Source organism: Toxorhynchites rutilus, chromosome 2 (assembly GCF_029784135.1).
Source record: "Toxorhynchites rutilus septentrionalis strain SRP chromosome 2, ASM2978413v1, whole genome shotgun sequence".
NCBI lineage: Eukaryota > Metazoa > Arthropoda > Insecta > Diptera > Culicidae > Toxorhynchites > Toxorhynchites rutilus.
The window spans coordinates 75,148,156-75,161,548 of NC_073745.1; the positions used below are offsets into that span (position 1 = coordinate 75,148,156).

A 13,393-nucleotide genomic window follows, 5' to 3' on the forward strand; every position below is an offset into this window, starting at 1 on the left:
GCTGTGCTCATGCACTTCTCGAGTTTTCAACGCTAACTAGCGTTGTCCTTCCCTATTTCTCAATATTTTTTTCTTTCCATTCGTTTTTAATTCCACTGCGCTGATGTCCTCTTCGCAGGCATTTTGAATTTACCCGTCGAGACGTGAACCGATTAGGAATTGCCCTCCTACTTGACGCGCAACCCGTCACAGCCACCCTCGCGGGGTTTCTCACCTGTCGAGACGTGAACCGATTAGGAAGCGCCCTCCAACTTGACGCGCGCCCCGTCACAGTCACCCTCGCAGGATTTCTCTTCCCAACGGAGCGCCGATTAGGCAGTGCCCTCCAACCTGACGCGCACTCCGTCACAGCTACTCTCGTGGGGTATTCACCATTTTGATCGTGGCTTCATCCTTGATGCTCGTTCCTTCGAAATGTTCGCGGTGTTCCTCCATCCAGGCCACGATCAGGCGTTGTCAGGTAGGCCTTTTGCTGTTCTCCGCGGCAGTATCCGTTTACCTGTCGAGACGTGCACCGATTAGGAAGCGCCCTCCAACTTGACGCGCGCCCCGTCACAGTCACCCTCGCAGGATTTCTCTTCCCAGCGGAGAGCCGATTAGGTGGTGCCCTCCAACACAACGCGCACCCCGTCACAGCTACTCTCGTGAGGTACCATCTCTTGCAACAGCCGTCGCCGTTGTTCACCTTTCACCGTCGGACGTTGTCAGCACTTTGGTCAGCCCTCCACCTTCGCTGCAGCTCCGACATGATTTGTGTGATTGCACTGCTCACGGCATTCCAGATCATCTCGTCGCGACACATCTCCTCCACAATATTCTCGACATGAAGTGCAGGCAGCCCCTCGCGCCTTTCGGTGAACCTGGGACAGACAAAAACGACGTGCTCCGGTGTTTCCTCCATATCTCCACACTCCGGACAGAGGGGTGAAACTGCGTGCCCGAACCGGTGTAGATATTGCCTGAAACAGCCATGCCCAGACAGAAACTGCGTCAAGTAAAAGTTAACTTCACCGTGTTTCCTGTTCAACCAGGTCGAAAGTACCGGTATCAGCCTGTACGTCCATCTACCATTTTCTGCCGTATCCCATTCATACTGCCATTTGTCCAACGACTCCGCTCTCATCAATTTCCGGATACCTCTGCTTTCCCGTCGCTTGTAGCACTCGCTATCTTCCGCCAGAGTGATGCAGATGGGAATCATTCCGGCGATTACACACACAGCTTCTGTCGAAATGGTCCTATAAGCACTTACGACTCGCATGGCCATGAGTCGGAATGTGCTGTTCAGCTTCCTCCGATTTCGGTGGGTTTCCAGAGCCGCCAACCAGGCAGGGCCACCATACCTCAGTATCGACGAAGATACACTTGCCAAGAGACGCCTCTTGCTGCTGCTTGGGCCAAAGCTATTTGGCATGATCCTCGCCACCACGTTGATGGCCTTTGACGCCTTCCCACATGCATAGTCGACGTGCTGGTTGAAGTTCAGCCGGTCGTCGATCATGACTCCGAGGTACTTCACCGCCCGCTTCGAAACGATGGTATGTCCTCCGACCGATACCTCTGCCCGCAGCACTGCCTTACAATTGCTCACTAACAGCACCTCGGTTTTGTGATGTGCCATCTGGAGCTTTACGCTGTCCATCCAACTACCGATCATGTCTACAGCCTCAGTCGCCAACATTTCCACCTCCTGAAGCGTCTCGCCGATTACCGTTGTTACGATGTCGTCCGCGAAGCCCACGATCTCCACACCTCTGGGTAGCTTCAGCCTTAGAACACCGTCGTACATCGTGTTCCAAAGCGTAGGACCTAGGATGGAGCCTTGTGGAACTCCCGCCGAGATATTCTTCACTATCTGTCCCCTGTCTGTGTTGTATACCAGGATCCGATTCTGGAAATAACTCCTCAGTATCCTGTACAGGTAGCTAGGGACCTTCAATCTGTGTAGCGCCTCGGCGATGGCCTCCCAGCTGGCACTATTGAAGGCGTTCTTCACGTCAATCAAAATCACCGCGCAGTAACGGTCGCCTCTTCGTTTTTGTTTAAGCGAGACCTGAGCTTTCTCGATAACTGTCCGAATAGCGTCCACTGTCGACTTTCCTTTCCGGAACCCGAACTGCATTTTCGACAATCCGTGGTCATCCTCCGTGCATTTCACCAGTCTGTTGAGAATAACCCTTTCCAAGAGCTTTCCCAAAGTATCCAACAAACAAATAGGCCTATACGACGCTGGATCTCCAGGTGGCTTTCCTGGTTTCGGGAGCAGCACCAACTTTTGTATCTTCCATTCCGCAGGGAAGAGACCGTCATCCAGGCATTTCTGCAGCACCACCCTGAACATGTCGGGGAAAGCAAGGATCGCCGATTTCAGGGCCACATTGGGGATTCCGTCGGGGCCGGGTGCTTTTTTCAACTTTAGACCTTTTGCCACCGCGATGAGTTCTTCGTTGGTGACTTGTGCGTTCTCTGCTTCGTCCTCACCGTACAGTGTGGGTGGCCACGTCGGTGGGTCGTGCTGCGGAAAGAGTCCATTCACAATGACCTCGAGTTTTTCCGGACATAATTCCATGGGAGTCGTTGAACTACGGAATTTCGCCATCACGATTCGATATGCTTCACCCCAAGGATTTGCGTCGACGTCTCGACACAGCTCCCTATAGCAGTTCGATTTGCTCCTACGTATCTCTCGTTTCAAGGCGGCTCTGGTCGCTCGGAAAGACGCGCGGTGCTCCTCTCTCTCTACATCGGTTCGTGCCCTCTGGACTCTTCTTCTGGCTCGTAGACAGTTAGCGCGGAGGATGCTGAGTGTCTCGTTCCACCAGTAGGCTGGACGTCGTTCATTCGTCGGGTTCAGTCTTCTCGGCATCGCTGTATCGCATGCCCTCACCAATGTTCCTGCCAGCCCGTCGGCGCTCAGATTAAGAGTTCTGCTGTCTATGCGTAGTGCTTCGACGAAAAGCTCCTTGTCAAAAACCTTTGTCCTCCACTTCCGCTCAAAGGTTTTTGTATTCCGTACCGCTGCGGGATTCCGTTGGCCGACACTATACAGGATTGCCTGGTGGTCGCTGTGTGTGTATCCCTCCGACACTCTCCACTTCGTATTAGCCGCCAGTGATGGACTGCAGAAAGTTACATCGATGATGGATTCGCGGCCGTCCCTTCGAAAGGTGCTGCTAGTGCCTTCGTTCAGAAGTGTGACGTCTAGTTTTGCGAAGGCTTCTAGTAGGCTGTACCCCCTGGCGTTGGTGCATCTGCTTCCCCACTCCTCAGCCCAGGCGTTGAAGTCTCCTCCGATGATGACTGGTTTGCGGCCGCTGACCTTATCCGTGAGTACGTCCAACATCTCGTGAAACTGCTCCGCTGACCATCTTGGGGGTGCATAGCAACTACACATGAAGATTCCGTTGATTTTGACGATCACGAAACCTTCCTGTGAGCTTTCCACCACTTCTTGGATGGGGTACCTTCCCATCACTAGTATTGCAGCCATCCCTGCTTTATCCACCACCCATTTTCCGTTATCGCGAGGAACTCGGTACGGTTCTGCGATCATTGCAACGTCGCATTTAGTTTCAGTTGTTGACTGCCACAACAATTGCTGTGCTATGTCGCAATGATTGAGGTTGAGCTGGGTAACCTCCATTACTGCGAACCCGCAATCGCCTTTTTGTACGCCGGACATTTGAAGCTACCTGTGACGTGGTCGTTTCCGTCCTCCTCCTTGCACAACATGCACCTCGGTTGCTTGGTGCAGTCTCTAGCAACGTGACCTTCCGTCCCGCACTTCCTGCACAATTTCGATCTGTCAGGACCACCGCAGTTTTTCGCCTGGTGACCGAAGCCCATGCATTGAAAGCATCTCTCCATTTGCTTGGCCATACGAGGGGGAGCTTTCATCGGGCACACGGACCACCCCACTTTTATTTTACCCTTCTCCACCAGTTTATTCGCAGCTTGTTTCGAGAGCCGTATCGAGGCCGTTTGTGTCCCACCGTATGCCTTTCTCAGCCGGATTGTCATTGGCACATCGCCAAGGTCACATTGTGACTGTAACGCAGTTCTCAATTCCTCAACAGTCGTGATCTCGTCCAGATACCGGCACTCGATGGTTGATTCCTGAGAGAGAGCTCTCACCTTCGCCTCCTCCCCTAGTGACTTCTCAATGAGTTGTTTGAAAGCGGAGCTCTTAACCGCTGGATCTTTTTTAAGCTCGAAGAGCATCTCGCCTTTCTGCGTGCGCCTAGTTTTCACGACGTTCTCGCCCAGTGTCTGCAACTCCGGATCGTCTCTCACTTTCCGAAGGATAGCTGCATACGATACTCCTGCTGACACTTCAACGATCAAAGCATCGCCCTTGATTCGCTCCACTCGAGGTCCGAGTTTCTTCTTTTCCTGCTCAACTTTTTTCTTCTTCTCCTTCTGTTTTTTGCGTTTTTCTGCCTGGTTATCGACAGTACGCCATTCACTGCTTTCACATCCTTTCGCGTTACTCAGATCGTTCTTGGCCTTTTTCAGCTCTTCTTCTTCTCCTGGGGTGTCCCTCCTTCGCTTGTCCGATCGTGTGTTCAGAGGACCCTTCGGCGTCTCAAGTATCTCGACGGGTTTCTCATTCGCCTCGAGCAGAGCCTTTTCAGCACCCTCTGCTCTCATCTGCAGCTCCTTATGCTCGCGTTCAGCAACCATGACGACCGATCTGATGCTCGTCACCAGATGTTTTATTTTTAAGTGGACATTGTTTTTGTCCTTTACGAACTCGTAAAGTTCGTTGACCTTTTTCCTAACGTCCGTGATGCTGAGCCTCCCAAGTTGCCCTTCTTGGGATGCGCTTGAGGTCAGCGTAAACAACTGGCTCTGTACGGAGCCAAGATCTCCTTGGAATGCTTGGGCGGCAAACACTTCTTGTGGTTTTGTGTTGCTTGTACTCGTTGTGGCTACTCGAGTGACAGGTGACCTCAGCATTCGTCCGCTTCTCGCGAACACATTCTCCTCTCCATCGTTTGTTGGTGTGTTATTGCAACTATTCATATTTTTCTGGGTCCCAACTTCGGGCCGCTATCTCCGCTCGTTGTACATAGTCGCTACCAGTGATCCCATGGTTATCTATGCAAGCAGTGAGGCCATGCAGGGGTTGACACGGTCCTTCATGGGGACCGTGTTCAGAGCCAGATCAGCGCAAGTCAGGAATGTGACATCTGACGCCTAGTACCTAGTGCCTGGGCCTAGACGAGCATCGAACGTACCCGAAGACTTGCCAAGTTATTACCGGGACGGGGGCAACCGCACTATTAGCCCAAACGCCATTTCAGGACGGTGTCACCCTTCCTTACTCAGGGAACAGGATAGTACGACTGTCAGCCTTTAGCGTCGTGTTGAAATCGTTTCCGTATCGTGTCCGTTTTCTATGTCGTAACCAGTATGTCGTAATCAGGATCTTACTGGCGTCAATCCTGATGTGCTTGGCACTCCTTTCGTGGCTCCTGTACACGGTATTTCCCCCGTGCAATCTCCAATAGGCTTTACCGCGCCCTTACTCGCGTTGTCACCCGATTAGTCGCCTCATACGACAGGGACAGGGACCAAGACCCGAAGTGCTATTCTAGGCCGGCAACTCCACGGCACGGCAACGGTAATTTGTGTGTGTGTGTGTGTGTGTGTGTGTGTGTGTGTGTGTGTGTGTGTGTGTGTGTGTGTTCTATTTCAGGGCTGTGAATTTATTTTCATATCGATAAACAATCGTCGGCAAGAATGTTTGCCCAGGGGATGAACACTTCACCGCGAGGAGAGCGAGTGTATGTATGCGGGAGAAATAAAGCTGTCGATAAACAATTCCACTAAATCAACTTCATTTTCCGCCGGAGGCCAGCATGGAACACATTTGTCTCGGTATGCAAATATACGATACGAGTGCTGAGTCTGATTGCTGTTTGAACTTTTGTTTACACGAACTTTGGTAATCATCAGTAGAAACATGTAGAAAACAAAGAGATAAAGCGTTGGAAATCTCTTCGACAGAACTTCCGTTCCTCGCGGCAAACTTAAAATTATCTCATACAAATCGCAACTAAAAGCCACGCTGCTCCATCAAATGTTCCACTCCATGGAGTCGCTTGGTGTATCACCACTATCATACTAATCTTCATGGCCAATGGTTATTGTAATTTATTACTAAATGATATGCAAACACGTGAGTGGTAAATTTAATTTATGGCTCCATAAATTCCCCCTCTGGCTAACGTTTCCCCACTCTGGATAAAGTTTTCCGCCTCGGTGTGTGATTCGCGCTAACGGAATGATTGAGGTGGACACATCGAATCTGAGTGAATATCAACAGATATGACACATGCATTGGGGTTGTTTGTGACACAGTGAGTTTTTTTTTTGACGGATGCAAGTAATGATATTATAAATATATGTGAGAAAAAATCTGTAAACATACCACGCAACAACAACATAACACAATTAAAAACCCATAAATAGCTCCGGCCGTACCGACTACCCATGTTAAACGGATGAATAAAATTACACCGAAAATATTCTGTATACACGGCAAATAGACACCGATGAGTGTGCCTGTTGGTGGTGGTGGTCAGTAGTAGTGGTTGGTAGCAGGTGGGGTAGCGGTGGTAGTAGAGTCGTTTTTTTTTGTTTTTCGAGGAGAAGGTTGATGAGTTGCGTTGGGTTGGTTATTATGTCCCGAGGATGTTCCAATTTCCGGAGTGCCGTAACCGAAATAGTAGAGAAAAAAAAAGAGTGTGAGAGAAGAGAACAAGAGAAAAAAAACTGTGTGAGTATTCAGCCTGGCTACAACTGGATATAACAGAATGTTAAACGCAATTCCAGAGTTTTCATTCGCGACATCCCCGAAAAAGGTGTGAAAACAGGAATTAATTGAAGGCTGAATAATTGATAATTGTACGCATTTTTTTCTGTTTACCAGCGGGGTGCATACTTGGAACAGATTTTATTGTTTTTGTTTTCGGTATGGAAACGAATTACTTACCCATTCGGGCCGAGGCGGGTGCTGGCTTGGCATCGGGATCCGTCGGTGCAGGGATTGTATTCGAGTAGTTTGCCAGGGACGAGATGAGGGTTGTGATTTGTGGACGCTCTTGGATTTCATCCTGTGGAGAAGAGAAGGAGAAAGGTAGTAAGATTTATGTTTCAAACAAATGTTTTTTTTATCAAAAAAAGAAAAAAAAACACAGTCATACTTGTACACATAACACATGAAGGTTCGAAATTCTGCATTGTGATATTCGCCTTCTAGCACCCCATGTGATCTTATAACAATTTCGCACCACCAAATATCCCTCTTCTGCCATGCGTAAAAAAAACCAACCGCTTATTTTCATCATCTAATTGGACTATTTGACATCCGAGGCGACAATGGGTCGCCAAATGATTATCAGGCAGCCCCGTGTAGCAAGGCACTGCACTCTCGGTCGGCGGTTCAGGTGTACCGTGTACTCTGTGTGTCCTGGTCGGGGAGATGGTAATTATGAGGATTTATGGCCCATTTGCCAGGCAATCGGTCTTTTGGCTACCGGAGTTTCCCGGCACGACAGCACCAAGCGGTGGTTGAAGTAAGTTTCTGTGATTTATGTCTTGCTGGGACAGAAGTGTCCCCGCCCGGTGTGTTATGCAATCGGGTGGAAAAACAAAAAGGTATCACGGTGAAAAAGATTCTCTTTTCCTCTTGTGTAAGAGTTCGAATTTTTGCTGATGATTGTGCTGATCCTACCCAATCTTGTAGCTTTGTTGTTCGAAGCTCTCAGGTGAAGGAAATTCGAGTTCCATGATTCGCATGCTATAGGATAGCCGATTGTACAGCTCTTTCTAACGTGTACGAACGGAAATGAGACTCCAGCGCACAGAACGCAATTGAGCATGAGTAGATCATTTGGTTTCGCACAGCACACAGACGGAAGAAAAAGAACCAGACAAATTGGCCTCAGTATGCAATTTCAAATTACGAAAGTGCTTTTTTTAATTGAGCCGCGAATTAATCCGCGGAGAGAGTGGAATTCCACACAGAAGAATGGTGATACAATGAGTACACGAGGGGGACAGTTTCCGGAGTGCTCTCGGTAACATAATGATAATCGTTTAATTCACTACGCTTTTGTTGGTGTGTTTTGTTCCGTCGCTATAGGGGAGTGTTTTGCAGGAGAGCTATTTGATCTCTCTTAACGACACCACATTATTCAGTGGATTTCCGCCTTTTCCGTGACGTATTATAAATTATTGATATGAACACGAATAAATTATTGATATGAACAGAAGTTTTTTTACGAAGTGGTCATTTGTTCGAGTTTACAGTTGTACCAAGAATAGTATCAAACTCACCATTTTAAGTGAAAATTAACTCATTTCCGTTCGTCCAAGAGAAACATATCTTGAGGATATTTTCTTCTTCTTCGTATTCATATCAGAGTAACGGCTATAAACATTATGTAAATATGTTCAGAACACTTCTAGAGAGTGCAAACAAGTAACAAGAGAAAATAGTACATTAAAAAATATAGTTTCGAAAAAAATAAGCACAAAATCACAGGCGACTCTCGGCGAATGGGTTAACGAAATGGTCGGCAACATTTCCTGCGTGATAAAGAACTACGACGTTATGTGATATAGATGAAGCGCTTGGAAGGGAGATGGAATTTTAAAAACAAGTATCGAATAATCTGCTGAAACGTGCAATGCAAGAAGTGGATAATAATTTTGTCAATTACAACAGTGTGCATGAAGCACTGCATTGTTTCTTCTTTTGAAGATATGCAACCCACTTCCTGAGAATATAATTCTCTACATTTTTTGACGTAGGATGACGTTTGTCAGTAAGAGTTCCAAATCACAAAACACGTCACGTTTTTTGAAATAGTTTTAACGCCCATAACTAATAACATTGCGAATGGATTTTGGCGATTTGTATACTAATCGAATCGGAAATTTGATCAATTTCATTTGATATGCTATGTATTCCGATTTCTCAATCCGTAATTTGTTTAGATCAACAAAAATTGGGAAACCTCCCATTTCCCATACATTTGTTTAGTGTTTTTCTTGCTTGTCAACCCATGGTGTTCAGTAATAAGCAACTAATGTAGTCGTGAGGTAATTTTCGGAGACGAATGAATAGTACGATTTAAAGTCTCCGTGACCAAAGAAAAGAAGTAGAAGGAGGTAATATTTATATACCACTGTGAATCAGGCGTAAGTAAATCGCTCGCCCTATATTCGAAGTTTTTATTCGTTGTATGGACACAGAAAATATACTGAAACCTAAGCTTGACCTTTCCAACTTTTTTATGCGACGAATTTCATGCCAACTTTGAAGTGAAAAGTTGTGGGTGTAAAAATATCAGTCATCAAAGCAACATTGCATACTTCAAACCTCATAAAAATAGACTACATTTTGAAATGGGCTAAATTTTCTTGTTAAATAAAAATCTTACTTAAAAACTATAAGACCTAAAAAATGTTCGTCAAAGAATGACATGTAAGAAATTGTTAAAAATTTTATTCATTTTTATTTATTTATTCATATTTTGAGAATATGTTTCTCAAAAATGTATGTTTTAAAAAATTATGTGAACAGCCCATACAATATCCAACAACTCATCCATACATCGGAAAATGGGCACTTCTACAGGTAAAAAGTTCTTCTAATAACAACTTTTCCATGCGATATACCCTCTGTCCAACTTCTATAAGACCACCGTGATTTCATTTCGTTGCAACACAAACAGTTAGAATTTCAACAAGATACATTCATACATTGTTAAATGCTTAAAATAAAGTATATTTAAGGTCAATTTCGTTCAGTAGAGTTGTTTGTTTATTTATTGTACTTAGATATGATCATTTCATCTGTCTCTATAAGACCATTTCAAAATTCATAAGTATACGATAGATGAGTACTACTATTTCGAAGCAAGAAAATACTCCTGCCGGCCGTATAATAAGCCGGGTCGGGGGTCGGGTTCAATTGGTATCGGAGTTTCCCAATCATTTCCTTTGTAATCATACTGCAAACAGTAATGGGGTCTTTCAGTCTGCAGTCTTTATATTCATGCGGGAGAAACATTTCTTATCGACCGAAACCTTTATGCGCTTTTCTCTGAAGTCCGGAAGATGCCTACAGCAGCACGACTATCTTTTTTTTGTGTCCATTGTACGACGGCTCTCCCGTTTCGTTTATGTGCCGATAATGCAATCCGTTAGCATTGGAAATTTTTCTTTGGTTCGATTAAGTTGCAAACCTAGGCGACACCAGAGAATATCTGACTTTTGTTACAGTTCTGGAGAATTTTTTTCCCGCAACGGATGGTATCTCGCTGCTGATTGAACATTTCTCTCTGCGGCAATTTTCTCTTGATTCAGATTGTTCTGCGCCACGATGTCCATAAGCTATCGCACATAACGCTGGTGTGTTTATCGGAGTTCCTCTGCCATCTTGCCATCCTTGCGAAGAAACACTGAAGCTGCAGTTCGCTATTCTTGTGTAAGCATCTTTCTCTGAGCAAAGAAATTGCTTTTCATGCAAAGGTTGACTTGTTCGGCATCTCTCCGCATCACTACACTCTGGAGGACACTTCAAAAGTTCTCCTCGTTATTAACTTATCCATTGCTCGGACGTATTGTTATTATTAACCACTGCATTTGGGCGGTTTGGAGGATGGCACTAGCGCATCGACCAGACTCGCCCCATTACCAAGGATTGCACGCAAAGAGCAGCAGCAGCATAAGCAGCAACAACAACAACAGCAAGAAATGAAAGATTCGTTCCACTATGGGATGGGTTGCGGCCTGCAAGCGCTTGAAGAGGAGCCACACTGATTCACTCAACGTAAACGAGTGCGAGACCGGATCGAAAATTGCTGGCGGAAGGCACTTGGGAAGTTGGAAACTGTTCTCTTCGTGTTTCCCTTGTTCCCTTGTAAAACGAGGAAATTGAGAAACTGTGTTTGGTGTCACACGACACGTGTCCCGAGCGTGAACGATAGATTCTACGCTTGAACCCGATAGAAGCTCATACGTTCTCCTGAGTTTATGATATGATAGAATATGTTAAACGTTTGTTAAACAACAGTTGGAGTGGAGTAGTATTGCTAAGTGTGACTATTTAAAACAGTAAATATTAATGCCAATTTGAGGATAACTTGGCGCCAATCTGGTATGACAGGAGTTCTACGCACAAAAGTGTTACAATATTTCATATTTGATTTCAGTATTCAGTATTCTACTGACAAAATTTAAAGCTGTTGAACCTGTATACAAAATGATCGACAAAAAAGAAACATTAGGATCGATAAAATAAAACTCATGATTACAATTTCAATCTGGATAGTTGTTGATTGCTCTGTCAATTCGAATGAAAAAGTGCATGAGCCCTCCAAAGTCCCAAAAGGTGGTTCTTGTTCGTTCCGCAACAAAATCTCAAATTTAAACAAAAAACGCCGATCTCAATTTAAACCTTTGATATCCATAGCTAGCCATTACTTTCCGCCATTTATCAGGCAACGTGCGAATCTCACGTCGAGTAAATATTTTTCACGTATTGATCCAATTTTTTGAATTTCTTTAAAGACCTGAAGTATTCACTAATTCGATTATCCGATAAAGAGTAAAAGCAGCTTATAAAGAATTCATAGTTTCTACGTTCACAAATCCTGACCACTCTCGCAACATGGGGTGAGCATTGCCATGTTATCGTGTTTCACTCTGTTTACGACGGTTTGATCCATTTAAGCAGAGCTTTAAATAGAGAAGACGCTGTGAGTCGTGAATATTTGCTTAAGAGAATGAACTTTCCATTATTTTGATACAGGATATGATGAAAAACTCTTTTTCAATATAGTTCTATGTCGTTTGTAAAAGGTGAAAGAAATGTCGTATTTTACATAATAGTTTAAACATTAATAGCTCTTTTTGCTGCAAACGGATTACCATGATCTGCATAGCAATCAATATTTATCTGAGAGTTTTTTGATACCCTACACTTGAGTGCCAATGGATGTATGGGAAAAAATGACTTTCGAATTTTTAAAGGGGACCTGATTAAAAATGTTGATTCCCATGAAAAGCTACCCAATGCCAAATATCAGCACAATCGGACTTTCGTATTTTCAAAAAACTTAAATTTTGTGGCACTGCTTCGATTGTCATGTCATCTGCTGGAGAGTACTTCTGAGCTTTTGCATCACACGCACACATTGTTGTTTTCATGCTTTGGCAAAGGTAAATTAAGATCGGTAAGTGTAGTGATCTTGTGCTCCCGTGGCCGAGTGGTTAGCGTCAAGCCTAACATGCCGGGGGTTCGGGTTCGATTCCCGTTCTGGTCGGGGAAATTTTTCTTCAAAGAAATTTCCTCTGACTTGCACTGTGGTCACGCGTATTCTAGAGCTTGTCACTCAGAATGCATTCAAGGCGTGTTATTTGGCATAGAAATCTCAACTAAGTACTAATGAAAATGGCGCAAGTAATACTACGGTGAGACGGCGGAGTTCCTCTAGGAACGTTAGTGCCATATAAGAAGAAGAAGAAGAAGTGTAGTGATCTTAAATACGGATGAGTTTTGTTTACCCGAATTCAAGCCACAGAAATAAATGTTACTCGGACGATTCTTTGTACGAATCATGTGATTCATAGGTAGAATTTTTACGGACGAAGCGTGCCTAGTAATACAATTGGAATGTTCCGTTTCTGGAGCAGTCGGTAGAAAATAAGATAGATTAGAGTTCAAGAAAAGAAGCTCGATAAATGAAGAGGGGTCTTGATTCATAGCACAAACTAATAAGTTGTTTTTATTCTTAGAGAGTTGAAAAGTGCCTTGGACCGCTCGGTCCGTTACATAAGAAACGTAGATTAATCATGCTGTTCAGCAGAGCAGAGTTGTCATCCTTCCAGTTTGCCATTGCCAGTTTTTTCCAAGCATGCCATCAAACCAGCCAAAGGCAAAATCTTCAGCTTTTTTCAAATTTTAGATGTTTTCGACAGATTTTGACTTTCCGAGGAAAACTATTTCCTCAGGGCGTATTTTGTTGACTAACCAAACAAAGAAATAATGAATTGAATTGCTTCCGCCATTCATTTGAATACATCTAGCGTGGGATCGAAGACGTGTAATGTTGTAATTAAGCTCATTAAAAACTTTATTTTACTTTTTAACAGTGCACTGTAATGTCATGATAATGTATTGTGTTTTGGCCTGGCAATATCAAAGGCTGTGTCGGCTTTGCTCATGATAGCCTCTCGCAAGTGAATGTATTTTTCCTCACACCGCTTTTGTTGATTGTGTCGTAGGAATCGCAGCCTTTCGCTTTCTACCTTCGCGTACATGTCGATCATAGATTGTTGGCACAGCTAACAGCTAACAGCTTTGAATAACGTT

At 44.8% G+C, this 13,393-nt stretch overlaps 1 protein-coding gene across 12 annotated transcripts in view; it reads right to left on the reverse strand.

Annotated features, from left to right (window-relative positions):
- The window catches only part of LOC129767221 (solute carrier family 12 member 4), a 588,731-nt gene that overhangs the window by 171,594 nt on the left and 403,744 nt on the right, over positions 1-13,393 (reverse strand). For all 12 annotated transcript variants that reach the window (XM_055767881.1, XM_055767883.1, XM_055767880.1 and 9 more), the window contains 2 exons: positions 7,001-7,121; positions 6,437-6,570 (listed from right to left, as the gene is read on the reverse strand). In XM_055767881.1, coding sequence (XP_055623856.1) covers positions 6,437-6,570; positions 7,001-7,121 — 255 coding nt within the window. The remainder of the gene's footprint in view (positions 1-6,436; positions 6,571-7,000; positions 7,122-13,393) is intronic.